The sequence below is a fragment of the Battus philenor genome, unplaced genomic scaffold (genome assembly GCF_028537555.1).
Source record: "Battus philenor isolate CCGP_79_NKW_IND1 unplaced genomic scaffold, ilBatPhil1.0.hap1 SCAF_6, whole genome shotgun sequence".
Taxonomy (NCBI): Eukaryota; Metazoa; Arthropoda; class Insecta; order Lepidoptera; family Papilionidae; genus Battus; species Battus philenor.
In genome coordinates, this window is record NW_027181726.1 from 10,123,480 (window position 1) to 10,146,798 (window position 23,319).

General features: G+C 33.9%; 1 protein-coding gene and 1 pseudogene across 1 annotated transcript in view; both read right to left on the minus strand.

Annotated features, from left to right (window-relative positions):
• Positions 1-3,061: 3,061 nt before the first annotated feature.
• Positions 3,062-23,319, minus strand: part of Iml1 (GATOR complex protein Iml1) — a 29,931-nt gene continuing 9,673 nt past the window's right edge. Inside the window, exons 12-27 of the mRNA XM_068773199.1 lie at positions 20,878-20,892; positions 19,470-19,687; positions 16,542-16,753; positions 15,672-15,846; positions 14,721-14,918; positions 12,859-12,936; positions 11,313-11,398; positions 9,172-9,243; positions 8,787-8,985; positions 8,437-8,542; positions 7,522-7,734; positions 6,623-6,783; positions 5,392-5,560; positions 4,761-4,986; positions 4,154-4,253; positions 3,062-3,272 (exon numbers count right to left, since the gene is read on the minus strand). Coding sequence (XP_068629300.1) covers positions 3,072-3,272; positions 4,154-4,253; positions 4,761-4,986; positions 5,392-5,560; positions 6,623-6,783; positions 7,522-7,734; positions 8,437-8,542; positions 8,787-8,985; positions 9,172-9,243; positions 11,313-11,398; positions 12,859-12,936; positions 14,721-14,918; positions 15,672-15,846; positions 16,542-16,753; positions 19,470-19,687; positions 20,878-20,892 — 2,429 coding nt within the window. The 3' untranslated portion in view covers positions 3,062-3,071. The remainder of the gene's footprint in view (positions 3,273-4,153; positions 4,254-4,760; positions 4,987-5,391; positions 5,561-6,622; positions 6,784-7,521; positions 7,735-8,436; positions 8,543-8,786; positions 8,986-9,171; positions 9,244-11,312; positions 11,399-12,858; positions 12,937-14,720; positions 14,919-15,671; positions 15,847-16,541; positions 16,754-19,469; positions 19,688-20,877; positions 20,893-23,319) is intronic.
• Positions 17,778-18,309, minus strand: LOC137930286 (uncharacterized; annotated as a pseudogene).

Sequence of the window (23,319 nt, forward strand, 5' to 3'; positions counted from 1 at the left end):
TAACTGCAAAAAACACGGCTTTTTTTAAGCTACAAATACGTTAATGTTAAAATGTTTTAATTTGAACCGTTAGTAGATAAATTATGTATAAATCATATTAAACATAAAAATAATAATAACTATAAATTCTTAAAAACCTGTGTACAGAATAAATCTTCATATTTTTAATTAATAACTTATGATTAAACGCAACATTCTTACATCAATAACTAATACCTTTTTTATTATAAAGTAAATACATTATTTACGGGTACTTAGTAATTATAAACCTTAACCCGCTGAGCTAGTTTCCGGCATAAAAGAGGCATCGGGCGATAGAATTTCCGGTCTACGTCACGGACCCTTTCGCTCCGAGAACTCAGTACCGATGAAGTTGTAAAAGCCTTAGGGCTAACAGCATTAACATCTTCAGAAACAATACAGAATTTCCGTTATAGCTTAGCGCTTGGAACGAACGGATGTGTTTTCGGACTTTCCCGCCTCTCGTATTGCTGACTTGTAATTAGGCTCATTATATTCCCTATCCTTAATCCATAAGTTATCTTTAATTCCTGCGCTCGGCGTGTCTTCAGACTTCCCCGCCTCCCTTAGTAGTTGACGCAGCGCAGGTACCTTAACCCCTGCGCTCAACGTTTGAAGTGTCGCAAGTGTCGCGAGTGTCGGAAGTGTCTTCGGATTTCCCCGCTTCCCTTAGTTGCTGACGAAACATAAGTTCACTATCCTACACCCTGGTGTAAAGCATGGTAAAGCTTCCCAAATGTAAGGAATGCTAGATGTAAAGCATCTCAAATGTAAGGAATGCCTGATGTAAAGTATCTCAAATGTAAGGAATGCCAGATCTAAAGCATCTCAAATGTAAGGAATGCCAGATTTAAAGCATCTCAAATGTAAAGCGTGCCAAATGTTATAAAACTGGTCCAGAAATAATTTAAATTGTATCATATTCAAAGCTTCGTAACATTCTATTTTTACCTGAACAGATTGCTTAAAGGTACTATAGGTTTTATGTCAGTTTCTTTCGCAGGTGAAGGACGTTTGTTTAATTTAAAGTTTGTTAAGGAATATTTAGCAGATGTCGACAGAAATATAATACATACGGTTAATGATTCAAGTTAGTCAATAGTAAATCGCTTAGCGCGCTGAAGTAGATTAGTGTGGATATTGTGAAGCGCGCTGAAATACAATACTATGTTAAACGCGCTAAATGGAATAAACATTGTAAAGCGCTTCAAATAGAATATTGTAGATATTGTAAAGCATACTAAATAAAAAAGCGTGAATATTGTAATGCGTGCTTAATAAAATAGTGAAGATATTTTAACGCGTGCTAAATGAAATAGAATAAAGTTTGTAAAGCGCGCTAAATAGAGTAGTGTAAATGTCATTGATTGGTTAATAAAAACTATTAGATGCAAAACAAAATAGAAATTAATTTATTATTTTATTTTGCTTCTAATATTTAAAATGTGGTAAGGATGTTGTTGATGAACATTGCTGGCGGAGTTGAATAAACATGACTTAAAAATATATGTTTCTATAGTAACTTCATAGTTTTTAAACACAGGATTACTATCATATATATAATTTCTGTCTTATTTTTTGGTTCCGAGTGATGGATCTTGGGTATTATAAATGTCTCTATATAAATAGCAGCCAAAATTAGTGTTATAATACTCCTGCTGAAGTCGATTAACACATAAGAAAATAATGCCTAACCATATGTTAAATTCGGCCGGTCATATTTATTTTAAATCCGAGCTGTAACAAACTATCGAAAGAAAAACATTACATAGCTTCGCGACCTAACCTTCACAGATGCCGAAAAAATCAAAGTCACTGATTTCGGCGGCAATTTGTATACAGGCATTTACATGATTAGGTTATTTTTGTCAAATTTTTTCAGAGAGCACGTGAGAAAATGCCGAAAACACCGTCGTATGTCGCGAACCTCCTTCTCAACCCCTTTCGATAGAATGATCGCGTCGATCGGTCGGAGCAAGTTGCAGAATTACATAATAATTTATCAAAAAATGTTTGATTGCACACCATGTAGACTATGTCGTTACAAATATGTATCAAGTTCGCCGTTAAAATGTATTATTTATCAGAATAACTAATAAATTTATGGAGCTAGCAGTGGCTTATGTTTCTTTATTCAAATGCAACTTCATACAAACTGTTAGTAAATAGAAGAATTAATTAAATATAACGAGTTCTGTGCCTCATGTGCCTATGTGTATATTCCTTTAGTTTGTTATTAAAACTCATTTTTTTCATATGGCAATACAATGTTTTTATTACTTATTTTTAGAGTAATTTATTCTGATAGTTCATTTTACTAACTCACATATACACTACCGTCCAAAAGTTTCGGAGTACATCTGGTATTGGCAAAAACGAAACAACACCTGCTATAGGCAGTAAAAATTTGTTATGGATGTTATCTTTGCACAGTTTTTCTATTATTTACTTATTAACAAAGGGATCGCCTGCCCAAACATGTTTTACCAATTTCTTAGGTTTTGACAAAACGGTGTTGTGACTTAGGACTGCGGTTGCATTCTTTTGTGGTTTGAAGTGCTGTGTGTTTAGTCGCACTTGAGTAGCGGCACGCGCAAGTTGCGACATTAATTAACATTATCTTTATTCAGAAATTATTGACTACGGCTTTTGTGCCGAAATCATTAAAGCAAAAGGTGGTCTCTTTGATGAAACTAAAGTTTGGTTATGTTTCCCATTCTTTGTTAATTTTCTTTTTGGTCTAACTTACTATCTGTTGAATTTTTAATTTTATATCAATAAAGTAATTGAACATCGTTAAATTTTGTTTTATTTGATTTTACCTTTCTGCTTCCAAACTTATGGATAGTACTGCATGTTTCATATTCCATTTAAAATGTAATTATCATTTTAACCCTGTAGTACTTGAAAAATATTCTGCCATTATATCAAAGAGTGTGATCTAAGTAAATTAAAATTTTAACACAAGAAAAATACGAAGTAAAATTATCGTTCATTATTTTATTTAGCCATAACAATGAATAATTTTTGGTTCAATAAAAGTAAAAACGTCAACAAGATTTGATGCCAGAGGCTTTTTCATGCAGTTCCCAGCATTGATCCCAGAATTGACTTAGTCTTTGTTCGTGGTTTGCGCAAAAATGCTTGAAGTCCCTCAACATCCTCATTTGGAAAGTTTCGTCACCAGTGGCTGGTTGTAACCACTTCCATTTCTTGGAAATCATATGATTCCATGACCACAGGAAACCCATCTGATACATAGAAATATAATTTTAAAATTGTTTAGTATTTATGAACAGAATAAAAATATTGCACTAACCATACCCCTTTTCTAAATCAACATTAAGCATCTATTGTTTAGTAAATATCAAAGTTTCATTAAAAGACAATTAACTGTTGGTTAACCTTGTAACCATCGTGTGACATTGTTCGGCTAGGCTGCCTTACCGTCATCAACATTTCAGCCATAAAACGTCCAGTCTACTATTGGTTTTGACGGAACTTTAGGGCCCCAAAGGCCATTAGTCGTTATGTACCCTACTAACTGCCACTTTAGTTTGCTTATCCGCTGGGCCATGTTACTTTCGCTTGACTCCTTCTCCTTCCCTTCGAATCCCCTCATTCCTGATCAGATCTCGTAGAGAAACTCCCGAACATAGCTTTATCAATGACTCGTTTAACGACTGTAAGCTTGTCAATGAGGCCCAGAGTAAGAAACCAAGTTTCTGTGCCGTAAAACATTACTGGTAACACACATTGGTCATTGATCTTTGTCCGAAGCACAGGGACTGACCATGTTTCGTAATTTTCAGAAAGGCTAACTGAACCATCGATGAGAATTTAATTAATTTCTTGCAACGAATTGCTACGCTTCCCAATATTTTGATTTCAATACTTTATTTCGAAATTCAGCATTATTATGATTCAGATACATCACTTATGTTCAACTAAGCTTTTTAAATCAATTTAGGGTATAAAATGTTCATATGTTTCTACCATTGCTAATGAGCAGTATATAGCAGTTACGAGTCAAAAAATCTCTAACAATTGAATGATTTTTTTTATAGATAGCGGTAAGAAAAATTACTTATTAATACATATTTATTATATTAATAAAAAATCGGAAACTTACCCTCCTGTTACTATCATAGTCATCTTTATTTTTATCACTAACGTGCCAGGAGATATGTCCTTTGTGAGGGCTAGGCGCCACATCCGTGTGTACAGGGTATCTGACGACGGTTAAATTGCGTTATTACTTTAAAAACAGGAAAAGTTAGATACTATTTTTATATTTTATTTTGATCTTTGAGTCTGAATATCCATAAATAAAAAAATTGCGTTTGTCGTAAAAGTTTACATTATAGAGGTTTTTCTTAACGCTAGCCCTGCGATAAGCTTTATCATTATAATGCTACGGAAGTGGTTGTGTAGCGCCTTAGGGTATACGAATATGAACGCCGCCGAAATTCTTGCTCTTTTTTTCTCCGCCTCCACCTTGTAGCTTGAAACAATAGTTTCGGTAGCACTTATAGGCAATAACGCCGACTTGAAGATTGTTCCCATGAGGATGGTTACATCTTTGACGTTAGTCAATTTTCATTTAATAATAGACGTAAACTGAGTCTCCACGCCAAGACTGCTTCACATGGACATATGATTATCTGTTTCCGACATATTAAATAAAAACTGAGGATGCAACAAATGAAAATGAGTCTATACTTGATGTCGGCCCTCACCTGTCCGCGTTGAGCGGCTTGTTGGGCGGCCGGGCACGTGCGCGGATCTCGGTGCACTTGACGGCGGTGGGGATGAGCACGAACATGTTGCCGGTCACGTGCACGTACAGCTGGTCACCTACGCCTTTGTGCGACGTGCTCTCCACGCATTTCGTGAACCCGAAACGTCCAGCGATCGCCTCTTGGAAGAGGAACAGACGTTCTTCCCACGTCTCCTCAGGAAAACCTGATTACACAATTTAAACTCATGGATGAATGGTCGTTTGTGAGGTAGGGCAAAAAAAAATATTTTATTTCTAACTAGCCGTTACAAAATTATATATTTACGTCGAAATTTTTATATGACATGAATATAAAATTACTCTCTCTGATAATATTTACATAAAACTGATTACCCCACAGACTGCACTTTTAGAAATTTTGGTCAGTTTTATTCCGATAGAAAAATTATTTAACGTAACATTTTTTAGAGTGATATGATTGAATGTGAAATAATTATTTTGCGAAGGCATTACAAGAAGGCTTCCTTAAACCTGCTACGAGAACGCCAGCGCGGAGTATCGTCCCTGTTACAACAATGCTATGGATCTGCACTGTAAATCCATGATATGCTGAGAACTAAGTCTCTTACCTTCGAAAAGAGCTTTTTTCCCTCTCAGTAGCGGCTCCTCGTTAAGCGGTATGTAGATAGGTCCGCGCAATGGGTCAGATTTAAGCGTGAAAGGCAACGCCAGCGGGTCAGCAGGTATCGGCACCATTTGCAAACGACAGTTCTGTGCTTTGCGCGCCCACCCAAGGATCTGTGTATATATATTACGAATAAAAATAACAAATCGCGTTAGTTGTTCTAATTTCTTAAGTCATCCCTTTCCTTGCATAAAACTTACTGTTGTACAGATAAATGTTGTTTGTGCGACATTATAAACTATCTGCTTATATAGCAGGTTGTATTTAAATGACAGTGCTAGCATATTGAATTACTATTTTCACCCCCTTTTCAGGAGAGGTTTTTTACTCGACTACACATTAAATATTAGTTTCATGTTTATAACGAAAACCAGAGCATTTTGTAAGTTTTTGAATAAAATCGTTGAAGCAATCTGTTTTCATTGTCAAACTAAGAATTGTTATTCGCCCAAAGTACAGCCTTGAAATATAGAAATTAAACGTTCACCTGTAACACATACCAAATTTTTGTACACTGTAGTCCGCAGATTAATAACATAGGAGTCATTCAATACAAAAATATGATCAGTATGCTGGTTAATACTGAAATGTGTTGACTTTTTATGGAGAGAAATTTTTTATGGAGAAAAATTTTATTGATAAAATTTTGGTTGATCAATACACTAACTCTTCTGGTACAATCTCGATCACGACATATATTTTTTTGCACTCTTAGAAAAATGATGCGATGTGTTTAAAAAAGATTGAATATATGGTAAATTTGGTGATGTTCCACAACTTCAAAATACGTGTAAAATGAAAACTTTCCAAAATTTCTTCTCGAATAATCATATAAAAGTAGTAACAATGAAATTATGTGCAGTCGAAATTCAGTATAAAATACAAAACATAAAAATAAAAAAAGAAATTAGGTATGAAAATCAATTTTTTAACTATTCATCGCTATTTAATAGCAAACGTGAACTTTCATTGCGGATTGGAACAAAAATACTATCAGTGTATAAGTCCGATATGTAGATATGCATTGGTGTTAAGTTTGAAGAACTCCGTTCCCCAATAGTATTTTGATGCTGCATAGAAGCTTTTGTAAACGCTACCGAAATTACAATTAAAAAAAAATCTGTCGTGTCAATGGTAACAGTTGGGTGTATTTATTCTTAGCGATAATAATTTACCAGCTCCGCAACAATGTTCCCGCTGGCGACAGCCCACTGTATACACATCTCGTAGGCTTGGTCGGGGCGGAATGTGGCCTGGTAGCGCGCATGTCCCCACTCGATGCGGTCGCTTTTGTTATTCACGTCGATGTCCAGATGAGTGTTCTTATAGAGGGGCACTGATCCCAAAAACAGCAACAATGAACTTCAACACATGTACAATTTATTTTTTACTTGTTATACAGTATAATATAGATACCGAGCATAAACATTAAGAAATATAATATTTGTTACGATAAAAAAGAAAAAAAAACAGCGGGCCAATTAATTTAATATGTTTTATCGCCAAACCGTAAAAATATCGAAAAATATAGTTTCGGCAGTTAAATGGTTGGCTCGCAAAGACTGCCTATAAGTGTGCCATTACACAAATTATAAAAGGTCAACGACGTAACTCTAAAAAATACTCGTATGAAGTAGTAGTGGACAGGGCAAATCGTTCTTGCAACCGGCTGCCGCTTGGACCGAAAGTTTCTGGCGACCACGTGTCGGAAGTAGCAGCGTGGACTTTTTTTAATATATAGTCGACGTATACCTCTACCCGATAAAGACAAAGACATTTTATTACCTCATTTACTATTTTTTTCTTAATTTACTATATAATTTTAATGTTTTAACTATGCTTCCTTGCCATCTATTATATTACGCGGCGTGGATAAGCATAATGTGGATCGACGACATAGTAAACATCAAGAGAGGCAGTGAAAAACTAAGCGTGGCAGTCTTTGGGAAAGGTTTACGCTTTGTAGCGGGTGCAGTGCCATAGTGAAGGTTCATCAAGACTCTTGTATTCTAGTTTTGAGGTCGCCTAAATAGAGTGATAGAACAAAGTAAATATGTTAAGAAGTAAGACTAACTGTCGCTATCGGCGGTACGGCTCATGTAACGCGGGTCGATGTTGTGGCAGAGGAAGGCTGGCACGCCGATTGCATCACCGGGTGCACCTGCAATGTCGAGGCCCCCGCTGGCGCTTCCTAGCAGCGGCGACCTCGGCCCCAGGACTTCCACTTCCATCCACTCGTTCTCAAAACTTTGCAAATCGCCCAGTGGCTTGACGTAATCAGTCAATTCTAAAAAAATATATAGTAACACACAATTTAAAAACTGTTGCAAAGTTTTCACTCCCAAAAAAAACACACACATGTTATCATCATATAATCAATTTAAATAAACTATTAAACACTTATAAATTCTTATACCAGTGAAATATCATACCAGGAATTAATTACTTTATTACTATGGTACGGATATTGTAGTGATTTAAAAAAAAAACAATCGGAGTTTGTAGTGGGCTCACGTTCGGAACCATCGTAACTATAAGTTCAAGGATTCCTTTATAGTGGAGGTCAATTTGATTCTAATTTCTATCAAATCTGACTCTCCAGGCATTTTCTTCTTATAACGTACACTAGTGATCGCTATGAATGATCTAAACTTAATGATAATATGAATAAATTAATTGAACATTGTATGTCGTTAACTTAAACATGTATGTATTTTTAATTTTACAAACAGATTAATATTAGGTCGTGTTAAAAACGCCTTTAAGGCAATCCTGAAACCTATTTTAGTATAATTCAAATATCGGTATTACTTCAAAATTTCTTTCATTGACGTTTACAATGTCAATTAAAATCGATCATAGATATTGAGGCATAAAGTCATAAAAATAATATTAATGATTTTACTTATTTAGAGAACGAAAGCAGTGTTTTAATATTTGATATAAGAAAAGTTAAAAATTACGTCTATCTAGCAAGCGTTATCCTTACCTTTATCTTTTTTCTGCGGCAAAATGTGATACATGTAGTATCCGACTACAAAACGCTTCGTCGTGTCACCAGACGCGTGGCAAATCATTTTTTCTTGTAACATTTTCTTAAATAAAAATTAAAAAAGTTAACTACTATTTCTCAATAGGAATAGGCTATATATATAGTTTTTCTTTTCATATAGCAAAGAGTTGTTGTTGTTATGGAGATAAATTAATTGAGGAGATTTAAAAATGGAGCGAAACACAAAGAAAGTGTATAGTCGTGCAAAGATTTTACTGAGAAAAAATATTTATGAATAAACAAACTCTTTCTTCTTGAAGAGTGGACTTACTACAATAAAGCCATACCTCCATAATAGTGGTTGCTTTCTCTTGTGTCATAGATTCCATATTCGCTTGCAACCAATGTACTGCGTATATAGATACAAAGGTATGCGAAGGCAAGCTGACGGTTTGCTGGAGAAAACCCACTCCCAGCGTTGGGTGACGCATGCGCTCGATAATCTCCGACAGACTTGAATTCGCTTTTAACTTTGGCTCAATTACTCTGAAAGAGGTAAATTTTTTTTTCACGACACTTATCAAAAGCCATCTCGTAAAGTTTGACCATAAATCATAACCATAAACGATTATTTTATTAAAGATTAGATTATATTAAAGTCGATGTAAAGTATCACCATTTATGTAGATAACGTAAAATGTGATTAAAATGTTCAGTATTGTCTCAACTCACCCATCATCATATGTATCTTCTGTTTCACCAGTCTGCGATTGAGTTCTCTCAAGTACGGTTTTTGCCGCCGCCCTGAAAACATTCGAATCGCATAGTTAGACATTAAGCAACATCATTTGTTGTTTCTCATGCGTCATTATTTTGCTTAAGTAATTTAGCATATAGCCATCAAAGCGTATAATGATAGAGGAATTTTAAAGAAATATGATTTCATAAGCATAAGGATAACTTTACCCATAAATATCTATAAATACGTAATTAAAGAATAAGGTTCACGCACAACCATACGAATTTTTAGTGTCCCATAAATCAAAGGCAAAATGACTAAAAAATAAAAGGAAAATAATTTTAAAAATACGTCTCGTATGTTTAAATTCAGTTAAAGTTAAACGTAACTACAACTTGGACCGAATTAATTCAAAAATCGTACATTTTTTCACTTCAAAAAGTACTTTTGGGAAGTGATAGCCCAGCGGTAGAAGACTGAGACCCGGTACAAATCTTATGTAATTGACTTTGTGAATTAATTATATAGGATTGCCACTGATCACATTGTTGCCATTGCTCACATTCACTTGTTTTCAGAGGTTGGGCAGCAGTGTCCTCTGAGTACCAAAATACCACCCTGCGATCGCCAACCCCGCCTACCAGGCGTGGCTATTATGGTATATCCTTTCATAGAAATTTTTGAGGGAGACCTAGGCCTTGCCCGGCGAATACATTATGAACTTGTGTCTGGCATTCCCCGATTTACGAAAACAAAATATAGAAAAGTAAACATTTGTAGTCACACAAAAAATAATACCACAAGATACATAAAATTTATTTACTTTCTATTTTGGCAATTATTTTTAAAATATGTCTGTATGTATTATCTGTGGTTATTAACTACCGTTTCAATCACACAATTTCGGCGTGACGTTGATTTGATGACTTTTATAAAATTGTAATTAAAACTAAATGACGAAATACTTGTTTTGCGTGAACCTCATTAATATATGAAATGTAAAAGCAAGTCATTATACTTACTTGTTGCATTGGCTAGTATTAAGTGACTTAGTAGGTGAAACTTGCTGCAATGAAACATTCGAAAAGGATAAGAAAACTAACAACCGATAGGGTAAGCTCAAGCAATCGGATAGAAAATGATAGCAAAAAGTAGAATTACAAGGTATCTTGCAATTAGAGCTGACAAGATCTGTAACATGAGGAAAGCTAAATTATATTTGAACATGGTTTATATATTTAGGCTATAAAGGTAATTAGTGCAGGCAGTATGAGAAAAGCGAAAAGGATATATTTTACATGGAAAAAAAATAACATTCAATCTATATCGTTAATTCAGATATATCTATTTATCTTGATTATCTTTGTGACAGTTTTTATTATCTGTTTTTAATAAATTATAACATTCACTCATTAAACATTATTATTTTTATATGGTTAAATACATTAGTTTTCGGTTTTTTTTTATTAAATATCTTGACGAATAAATCTCATCTACACACACAATATGCAAATTAATAATGATGGTTTGCATTTCTTATGTTGTAAATTATTAATTTTAATCATTGACAATTTCAAGTAGATAATTCAATGAAAATATGATGATGAAAAGCGTACTCAACTGTAGAGTGAAGATGCGATAGTTAATAAATAAACTATACAGCAGAAGCGAAAAATCAAATCCATTCACCAAGCACAACAACACCAAAGTGACAGAGAAAGAAAGAGAGAGAGATGCCAAACAGCGTGAAACAATTTATACGCAAGAGTACAATGAAAACGTATAAATTTATTTCAAATCGCCTCAAAAAGAAAATCGTGTCCTGATGAACGATTTATCAAATGTACAAGTTTACAACGAACTTATATATGTATACAAAATTAAAAAAATAAGCAATTTGTATATGTACTCACTCATCACAATATCTCTGGAACCATAAGGCTTAGAGATTATTGATTGTTTGGTATGTATATTCATACAGCTGAGCAGAGGTAAACTAAGAAGGATTTTTATAAAAATCCTATTCATTACTTAATGAGGGCGTTGATTAAGTTCGCAAGCGAGCAAGTATATAACTTCATTGTACTTATGCATTTGATGGGTAACAATACATGTCATGTACGTTGATACTGACATAGCCTCGATCCGGAGCCGTGGACGGTCAGGCAGACGGGTACTGCCAACTCGCTCTCTGAACGGAGAGCTTGATACACCGCCCTGCTACACCACACACAACACGCAAATTAACAACTCTCACTTGACAAATGAAGCCTTCTGCACTTCTCCGTGTCCTAAACAACTTCAAAAAGTCCTAAATTCAAAGTTGATCTAATTTCACATAGAAAATAGCTTATAGAGGTTTAACTAACTCGAAAGAACGATAAAGCTAGCAAACAATTACAAAGAAGTGCGTCCGTGCATAACGCTAATTTTAAAAGCGGTGCTAATATGCGCTATAACTGTGCTATAATGTACGTATGTCACAATATGATATAGCGTTACAAAGTAATTTAAATAGTGCTTTCGTAGGGAAGTAATTTTTAAATGTACATAAGTACAATCTTTGTTACAAAACTACAGTTAAGTTTGACTGCAACAACTTTACTTAACCTGGTTAGTGAAAACGTAAGCGAAATACAAAAAATTGAACTTTTGTACAGTTACATTTGTATAGCGGCGCGATGAATCAACCCACAATCAAAGAATGAGATGTATCTAATTAAGATGTTACATGCGAAAGACAAATCTCGACGCATTTAGTAAAAAATTAATAATTATTATTATTATACGTAATAGCGTAAAATCTAAAATTAGTAAAAAGAAAAGGCATTTATTCATTGAATCAGCAAACTAAACGTAAAAACTGAAATAACACGCCACTTACAAATAAATTTGTCGCTAGCGACTACCTAATATGTATAAAAAAAAACTTTTTATGAATATAAACATATTGGAATACATTTTGTAAATAATTTTCATAACACAATTTAAAAAACAAAGAGGACATTATATGAGGTATACACCTATTACTTAGGTTTACATATGAAACGTTCAGATGTTTAGTAATTATTTTATAATACATACATTGATATTTGAAATATAATACAGGAAGTTACTCATGTGTATATAGAAGCTTCCAATGATTAAATATTTAAAAGTTAAATCTGTATATTCCATAAAATTGTTAAGTTTTTAAATTATTGGAATTATTGCATAAGCGACTTAGGTTCTAAATTTAAAAAAAAATTAAAAAAAATGAAATTTTGTGTCGCTTGGCAATGATTTAAGACTGTAACACAACGCGTTTAGCCGTGTCGGAATCGACCGGGATCGTGACCAGTTGATTTAAAATTTTACAATAAATTTCAATAATCAATCAAAAATTAGTGTGCTAAAATAAGAATTATATTTAACCCTTTTGCTACGAGCGTCATTATTTACAATTAATATATAATGTATAACGATTATTTTTGCGAATAGTATACATTGATCACCGTTCAGCGGTGTCTAACTATGTACACTGCCGTAGTGAAAAGGTTAAAAAAACTATAAAAATGGTGAATTATACGGACTCAATAAATGTATATAAATTTCGTGAATGTTTTTAATGTTTGGGAGTGAAACTAGCGTGGATCGCGGCGGTTCCGACACGGCGTACGGTTGTGAGGGTACGCGAGTACCTGCGCGTTCCGTGTGAGGATGGAGGTAGAGTGCCGACGGCGCGTGAGGGCCGCGTCTGCCACGCCCGCCGCCGCCATCTGCAGCACAGCGCCTGTAGTCGCCACAACCCGCGCCCGACAACGACAAACCCTCCACTCTCGATACACCATTTTAATCATTCATACTCCACTCATGTACGCATGTATCACCCAAACAGGAAACATGTCAAGTGCGCAAACTATCAATTTTTTTTACAAAATAAACATGCAGACATTCAACATTTTCGTAACTATATGTTGACTTGAAACATATTTGCTGCTAGCCTCAAAATATTAGTCTTTTTTATTGTTTATAGGCAAAACATTTTACCTCTGTCTCGCCTGATGTTAAACGATGACGAGGTATACAATAGTACACGCTTGCCTAGAACATACCTATTAACTCTAAAGTCGAAGACTCCAACGTTATAGCTACCTGGAAACAACGACGCCGGTAGGTTGTTCCATTCTTTGGCTGTTCGCACTAAAAAAAGTTGTCATAAAACTTACTGCGAGTTGAGAATAATTATAGTAATTAGATATTCTATTAATTAGATATTGGGAATCTGTGCGTCTTCGTATCCGATGGAAGAAAGTATATACACCAGAGCTACCCAAAACTTCAAAAAACAAAAACCTAATCGCTAAGACATGAGTTTAAAAATTACTAGTTATTTTATTATCTTTTACTAAATATCTACAAAAAATATTCGTTTAAGCAATTATTAGAAATAAATCAATATCTAATCTATACAAAATAGGAAAATGATTTTTACATACTATTAGGATATTCCTAAAAATCAATAGTCAAAACGTAAAGAATTTATTTTTTTAAGTAATAATAATTGATACTCATAAAATAAATTTTAGTTATCTTTCCTTCTTTTATATAATAATTACAACGAAAGGTATTATTTTTTTAAATCAATTATTTTCTGTGGTTTGAAGCAAATGAGTTTTTTCTTTTACTTACAAGGAACTGTAATACGGCAACGTTTTTTTATTATGCTTAGAAATTTAAAATAATTTCTTGTAAACTTTTTTTTTGAATAAAGCTAAATAGACCCACTATGCACCAAATAATTGCATTAATTTTTTGTGATCAAAAATTTGTCGACAAATACATCAAAAATACTTGTTTTTGGTGGATTTAAGCAACGAAGACTAGTTTTATTAAAAAAAATAGGACGAAGTAAATTTATTTTTCCTAAAAAATAATATATATTAAAAAACGATAGTAGGTATTTTGAGGCTACATCAAACACATTCTATAATTACCATATACGTATTGAACAATAAAATTATTCCATGCGCGACAGACATTCCTGGGAAATAGAGTTTCATGTTTGAGTTCATTTCATCAAATCAGTTAATGGCATTTTAATTTCATTAATTGACTGATTAATTGTTAAATCTAGTTTTTCAAGGTGCAAAATCATGCAGTGCAAAACTATCTACGTGTTACGTCGGTGCAATCGATGTCTCATGCCAACTAATTGTTATTATATAAGTTACATATAGTTAAGCATACTGTAAACAATTTCACAATTAGTATGTACAAATAGGAATAAATAAAATGAAGAGCTTCTATAACTGGCTTTAAATCTCGAATCTGATGAAACTTTATTTAAAAATGAAGCGTTTAACTTTTAATATTTCTTCAATAATATGCCAAGATCTAAGCATTGTGTTTACAACTTGCTTGAAAATTATAGTTTCAACAAAATAATCTACTATTTCTTGTAAATATATATTACTATAATTGTTTCTAAACTGAAGCTAATTATTTACTTTGTTTTTTTTTTAAGAGAAATAATGCGTTGGCAACTATTATACTTGCTTACCCTCTGCTTATTTGGTCGTTTGACCTTATTAAAATAGAGTTCGGTCATTTTGAGGAAACCATCAGTCAGTTGATCCAAGTCCTGGCGTGTAGGTGTAGGATATATATCACAGTGTGTTGATTCGTCTTCTAGAATTTGTTTAGTCGCTGGATTAGTCAGCGGTAATAGAAGGGTTCTAAACCGCCAGTATTTTAGTGACTGAAATACAAATCTGTATTTTATTAAAACTAACCACACCAAATAAATTAACAACAAATATGATAGGTAAAAATATTTTAACAGAAATGTATGATCTAAGAAGAACCTATGAACCGATCTATGAACCTTAGACGTTTTGTTTTTGTGTTTACTTTTACAATATCCTTATTAAAGTATTAGAGCAACCAATTCCCGAGCTTTATCATTAGAAGTATTTGTGTAATACTCGGAGACATGAGAGTGTGCGTATTTTAAAGTAATAATAATTGTGGAAGTTAATTTTTATCTCCGTGTTCTATTTATTGAGAACATTTAAATTACCTATATTCATTATAAATTAGTCGCTGCACATGTTGGCATACATACACAAATTCCATTTGATTTTAAATAAGTTATTATTCATCATATTATGTGACAGAAATGTGAATACAAAGAGTTCTTAATGAAGTTTTCATTCTTAATTTATCCATTACAGTGCTATTGATGCAAAAAAGCGGCAGATTTACCACCCGTCTCGCCGCGCGCATACCTAAGGCGTGGTATATCGGTTTCGGTAGTACTTTAATAATCAATACGAAATACCTAAATGAGAAAAAATATTTGATGAATTAAAAAAAACTCCTTAAAACATTCTTCGTTATTTCTTAACCAAGAAATAAGTTCATTTCTTGATTTATAGTGATGTATTATATGTAAAACAATGGAATAATACATGGATTTGTCAATTTCATATTAATAGTATCTTACCGTTACCTCTTCTAGTGCGAAGTCTGTGTCACCTCTAGTACAAATATAGTGATCCATATAGTTCCAGCTATAGTTCTCCAGTTTCTCTGTTGTAAACGAAACCCACGACACTTCATACGTGTCATGATTAGGCGCGTGAAAGCGATATCTGTAGTGTATGTTGAATGGAGGGTATGGGTGCCTGTAACAACCTCATTATAAATCATAAAACAAACATAAGACATCAAAAACAATTTATACTTATATATAAAGGTATCTACTAGGTTATGACTCTAAATATAGCTATTCATTTAAAGGTAGGCATACAACCTTGTTAAGGTCATCCTAATCGTATGCAGGCCGCTTTTGACTGATCCTATAAATCTTTAAAGAAGACCCCTATCCGGCAAGGAACGCCCTACGGCTAAGATGATGAAAATAATTTTAAAATATTACCGAATAAGATCTTTATCATCTTTTTTATGACGCTAGACGTCCACTGCAAGGCATAGGCCTCCCTAAAACATTGCCAAGATGACCATGACCTTATTTATGTCGTCGGGTCAGTAGTACAGTCTCAAGACACGAGCGCTGTACCACATTAGGAAAGGCACACGCCCAAGTTACCGCTAAAATTGTGACCCCTAGTATTCTGAAGGGTTGGTGATAGAAACGAGGCGATGTATGGAAGGTAAACAAAGTTTGGAAAAGAATACAAAAAAATGTGATGGATAATAGGGAAATAAATGGGAGATATGGAGAAGGATGTAAAAAGAATGTGAAAATAAAAAATCAGGTGAAAAATTTATGATAGTAAAAAAACTGTCTCTGTCCACTCACGATATGGGAGTACGAAATGTCTCAAAAACGGGGCTATAGAAAATATAAAGTATTAACCTGGGACGATATCTTGTAACGGTGATGGTAGATCCGACAAGCGTCAGCTTGTGGAATATTCTACCAATGGACAGCAGGTAGCGCTTTGTCGGGGCCGAGTTGGTAGGTTTGCCGCATTGCGGAGCAACTTTAGAAGGCGGCGGCGCAGGCGTCGACGGACAATGAGCTTCTATCACTTCGTTCTCATTTAAACCTACTATCAACTGAAAACCCTGAAATATAAACACCGATATTACTAGTAAATCTTTAATTATCCTTTTTAATAATCTGTATTATATATACATAAAAACAATTAAAATTTACATGTTATTGAAAAATCGGATGAAAAATGATTAAAAATAAAAGACTGTACTTAATAGAACATTAATGAAGTCTTGAATTGACACAATATCAACCACCTCAGCTAGCAACATATATGATTAGAGGACGGCTTTTCAAAATTTGATTTCGTTTAAATAATACAAAAAAGATAACTTAATACAAAACATTTACAGTTATGTGAATAGGAAAATAAAATTTTAATTTATAAATAACACAGTAAATAGTAAAAAAACAATGGTACCCAATCTCAATAGTTGAAAAATATCATAACCACCCAAAATAAAAATAACTATGGATTTTATCAAAAATATTACATGAATAAAACAATACATGGTGTAAATTTAAGGATGTTACTACAATGTATATGCGATAAATATTGCACCTTTGGAAAGAGACAATCGGCTTATTTCGGATGCGTAGAGCGTTATCTCTATCAGACGAAATACAAACAGTCCGGTATCTATTAGGAACTGTTAAAAAAGGATCATTTGCTTCTTTTGATAATTATTTTTATTCTTTGTATAAAATACACAAATTTTTCTATAAGCGGTGGCTTTAGGTTAGGGTAAAATAAAATAAAAAAAACATGATCACATTATGCTTACGTATTTAATTATTTAGGAAAATTAAGACTGTACATAATAAACACCATTATACCTATCGTTAAAATAAGACATTGTAATAAAAATAAAAGTCATAATAATTCTAATTCTCAGTAACTTCCATTTCACTATCTGTGCTCTCAAAGAGGTCAATATCACTGTTACTATCAGCTATATTTATCACTAATGTATCAGTATAATTGTCTAAAACCGTGTTGTATGTTTCTATCTTCATTTTTACATTTGATTGCTTGATCCAAACCTTTTTCCAATCTTCAGCGCCAATCATGTTTTCTTTTTCTGTCAATAATGTTTATACTATAGTTAAATTTATGCCCACATTTCTAGAGGCTATAAAATCTTTCAGTTATGACCATATAATTTCCATTGGATTATAATCCGGATACTATGGTGGCAATCGCAAAACAGCGTGCCCGTGTACGGAAATTAATTTGTTCAGGGAAAACTCTGTATACCTCTCCTTAAGCTGACACATGTAATAGCGTATATCTGGGTTTTTGTTAAATTTGGATCAACTGGAATTTCGTGTCTGTTTAACCAGTCCATTATCTCCTGTTCAATGATGTCTGAGTTGGGGGGTCTTTTAACATATATAGGGTGCGTTGCCGATAACTAGAACAAAATCACTGGGTATATTTTGGGTTAATTGGTTGACCAGCCATTTCTCGCTGTTATCGTTATTCAATTTATTGTGCTAGTCACCTGTAGTGTCGTGGATTTATACGTTAATAAGGCACCAGGAACAAAGCCTTTTTCATTTCCTGCATGATAAATATTAACAAACGTTGATCTTTTGAAATTGGCTTTTTTACTCCTTTTTTCATCTTATCACTCCAACAAGATTTCCCTTTAGGGTGGGATGTATGTATGTAAGACTTATACATGTAGGCGATATTTTTTGCGAAATTTTGCGTATTTTATCGAAGTATTCTATGCGTTTGAGACTTATATCGTGCTTTTCCATTAGAACTTTTGGATTATCTTCCATTTTAGTGAACCGTTATCCCATCTCGAGAAGTATTTTTCTCAACGTCTTTTCGGACCCATTGTAATTATTAGCTTCAGTAAATTTAGCTTTTAAATATTTTACTGTTTGCAGTTCATTAAATCGTAAGTGAAAATCATATGTTATATGTACCATTCTTCTAACAATATCATAGTCAAAATCGTCCATATCCAAACGAAATTGCTGTTTTGGTCTCCCTTTTTATGGAGTGCTGGACTTAATTTCAGTCGAATGTAGTACTGAAACTAACTTTCTTTAATATATTGTTTAAAGCTCTTCTTCAAATTCCAGTGGCATTTGCACCTCGCTCTTGAACCTTCTTAAAATAACAAATTACATTTTCATCTTTTTCTTTAAATCCTACGAAGCCGAATTTAACCGATTGTATTTAGTCTTTCCAAAGGTCGGTATGCGATATTTATCGCCGGGTACTGTAAGAAAATTTGATGCGCGGCCATAATAATTCATTACGATGAACTGACGACTGTTCGTGTCTTGCCAGCCCGGCCCGGTCGAGTTACGTGAACATTATGCCGACATCGATTATTCAATTACAAAATGACTTTTCTCTATAACTGATGATATTTATTTAACACGTTGAACGCTAAGTAAAAAATTGAATATTTTCATATAGGCGATACGGCTCACCAGTAGAGGTGGCTCTAACAGAACTATAAAAGCTATGAAACCCATCGAAAATGTTCCTCACAAGTCATATATTGCTAATATTAAAAAACCGCACCTAGAAATTAGCCTCGTTGTTGCCCAACGACGTGGTTTTCTAATCTAATACAAAATTTAAGGTTTTAGACCTTTTGCGTTATCTCTAAAACTTGATTGTAAAATTCACCAATTTTATTTTATGTAATAATAACATGTTATATACTTAAGAATATAAACCTAGATTAATAAGAATAATTGAATTCTTAATTGGGTCGTAAAGTATAAAACGTGGTAGTCAATAATAGCTGTACTCACTTGCGCCAATCTCTGCGAAACAAGCTCCTTAAATACTTCCACAGTGGTGAGAGGTTTCTTATAAATAGCTCGATTTTGGGCAAAGTCAGCATTGACATCATCAGGTAGCAAGTTGTAATCGGATACTAGGTAATCGTTCTGTAGCGAGCGCTTGTCAGGGAAGTAGTCCGTTGTTATGGGCAGGCACGCCGGAATCGTTAGGGACTTCCAGTCGACACCTGTCATGAAATTATATATTTTTTTAGTTATCCTATTATTCAGTAAGTTGTTAAAATACTCATTGAAGGCCTTAAATTTTTGCACTGTTTATAAGTATTAACTCACGATAAGACGATAAACAAAGATGTTTAAAGATTAGTAAATAATTTGCCCTGTATTGAAATTATATTAACGCATTACGAATGAAATTACCTACTATCGACATTCATTTCAATTAATTTAATAGATATAACTAACAAACAAATATTTATAAATATATTGTCGGGATCACCCTCTATATATTTAGTAATATTTGATTGCAGGTTTTATACCTATACGCAATCATGGTTATGGGTGTAAAAGCTATAAAAGGGGTGAGGTGCTCATTTGTCAGCAAAAATCTTTTAAGCTTTTGCAGGTGCAAGAGTAATCGTTTATTACAGATCATAAATAGATAAATAGGTAATTATCTATTTATGATCTGTAATAAACGATTACTCTATAGGTTGCATTAAATTTTTTTTTCTATTGGAATGCAAGAACAGATGGTTAACAATTTTTAATATTAATTCAATTTTTCTTATTATACTCTCATTACGTTATTATTTCTGAAATCATTAATTTTTCCGTTGGTTGTACCATACATCAGTTGGCAGTTAATAGGCTATACATTCACCCCTAAAAATCTTTTACACATGTAACCAATCACTGAGAATTTTAAAAAATCATTTAAACTAAATTCTAATTTTGACATAAAAAATAAATAATTAAAATTAAAAATATATTATATATTACGTTTAAAGCGAAATGCAATAGCGATTGTGTTATTTTTTAAAAAAAATTAATTTCAATAAAGCATGCGGTGCTATTTACACTAAAAAATACAAAACTTAAGCACGCAAGCATGAATAAAGCGAACCATTATTATTTACAATATTTTGTGCTATTGCAACTCTACAAAATATCCATACGATTTGCCTAAACTACAAAAGTTTTCAGAATACTTTAAAATACAGTCCTGGCACATTTATACATGCGTTAAGGAACTTCTGCCGTGGGTTCGATCCCTTTTAAATATACTTTATATATGCCACTAATAAATTATTAAGCCATTGCATATTAAAACACCCCTTATATATTACTTATATTAAATAAACAGGGCTTGCGGTAATTGCTACTAATTGCAAATCCATTCAATGTGATATCAAACCTATGGCTCGGTTCGCTTTTCGCCGCAATCGATCCGACGCGAATGAAGACAAACAATGCGGCGAAATCATGAAACATTACAAAATGAGATGAATGTTAAACAACGCACGCAGAACATTACATAATTTTATACATTTAGAATGTTCTGAGCCAGGGGTCGACAATCAGTGGCTCTTTTACAAATTGTTTTGCGGCTCACTCACGAAACGTTTAGAGCTCGCTTCAAAAATAATTTCTACACTGAATTAATAAATAGTTAAATTATATTAAAAGAAACCGTAATTTTCAAAGAAACGCTACGATATACTTCACATTCGAGGAGAAATTACATTTTATCAAGGGTGTCTTTTAGATATTATTAATTAAATATAAAATGAGTATTATAGTAATATTATAATGCCGTATCCGCACGCTCAGCATTTGCCGCAAACTCACTATAAACTTTTGGCTTGATTTTGAACCAAACGTAGTCATCCAAACGCTTCAGTGCTTTAGTTTATTCTCAAGAAACTTCGAATTATTTCGACCATTTCGCATAAGTTATTTTTATTTTAAATACAAGGGAACAAAACGAAAAAAACAGCGAAAGTAGAAGATTATAAAAAATCATTAAAACCATTCTAAGTAATATAAGTACAGAAACGAGGTTATTGTATAAAATCATGTAGGGCACGTTGTAAGCGCTTGCAACAAATCCCCTATGATTTACAAAAAAAACTGACATTTCAGATCGTCAACACAAGCGCTAACAAACCAAGTCAGCGTGACAGCTTGTTACGGTTTTTCTAGCGAGTGGAAACTGTATAAAAGTTTTAGTTAATCAATCATGGGGAAATATCAAAAATCGATAATTTTCGAATCCATACGTTTTAAAAAAAAACTTCTGCCTATGGCTCTTATGAATGGCAAGGTTGCCGACCCCTGTTCTACACAACACCCAATGTCTCACTACATATAACAGAGGGCAAAAACATTTTGTATGTGTACGTATTTAAAATTTAATTTATTAACGATAATCATACCATGTATATATAGTTTTTGACCTCTACATTTCAATGATGCTGTTAGTTTAATTACACAAAATTTTATATACAATCAGAAAACTAATAACGTCAAGTCACTGTAACTATCAAAATGCCACATCAAAATAATTGTTAACAAAAATTGCAATTTAATTATAAAATTTTCAGTTATCTATAATTATTATTTTATTTTACAAATACGAGTATATCGTCGTCGTTACAGCCTATAGACGCCCAATGCATAGCATAAACCCCTCCTAAAAATATCTATGGGGGGTATACCACAATCGCCATGCTTAGCAGGCGAGTTGGCAACCGCAGTGTGGTTTTATGGCACGCAGAGAAAGCTGCTGTCTCTCCTCTGGAAACTTGTTTTTTAGGACGAGGGTCAAACTGAAAGTTCTTAGAAAATCAAAAACTAAGCATTCTAGCAAGTTATTAGTTTTATTATAACTTTTCAAAATAGCGTCCATTTACATCAATACATCGCTGCATTCGATGGAACCATTGAGAAAAGCACCTTGCCCACTCGGCCTTAGGGGTCTCTTCGACGGCGTTTTGAAACGCAGCCACTGCTTCTTCGGCGTCCATAAAATGTTTTCCTCGAAGTTTTTCTTTTATTTTCGGGAATAAATAAAAATCGCAGGGTGCGAGGTCGGGGCTATACGGCGGGTGACCCAGTAATTCCACGTCTGAGGTCGCCAAATAGTCGATCGTTTGCCTGGCGGTGTGCGACGAGGCATTGTCGTGATGAAGGAGGATCCTGCTGCGAGGTCGTTTCTCTCGAACTTTTTCCAAGACAAGTGGCAAACAGTTGTTAGTGTACCACTCTGCATTAACCGTTTTCTGATCCTCTAAGACAACTGTCGCGTAATGACATGTCTTTCCGAAGAACGAGGCCACCATCTTTTTTCCAACACTTCGACCTCTCTTCACTTTAGTTGGCAACTCTTCATAAGGAAACACCCGCTGAGCAGACTGTCTTTTGGTTTCCGGATCATAACAGTAAATCCAGCTTTCGTCACCCGTTAGTATGTCGAACACAGCATTTGATTCACCTCCGTTAAATTTTTGGATCATTTCTCGGCACCAATCAACACGGCGGAGTTTTTGAGCCTCGGTCAAATTATGCGGTATCCAGCGGGCACAAAGCTTCCTGACCGCTAAATGTTCATGGAGGATTTTGTGCACTTGACTCATACCTATGCCTAGACTTGTCCGAATCTGCTGATAGGTCACTCTTTTGTCAGTCTCTATCATACGCCGCACAACACTGATATTGTCTTCAGTCGTCGCTGTAGAAGGCCGTCCCTCACGCAAATCATCGGTGAGATTAGTTCGACCACGTTTGAATTCATTAAACCAGTTGTAAACTGTGGCACGAGATGGGGCTTCATCATGAAAAGCCAATCGAAGTCTAT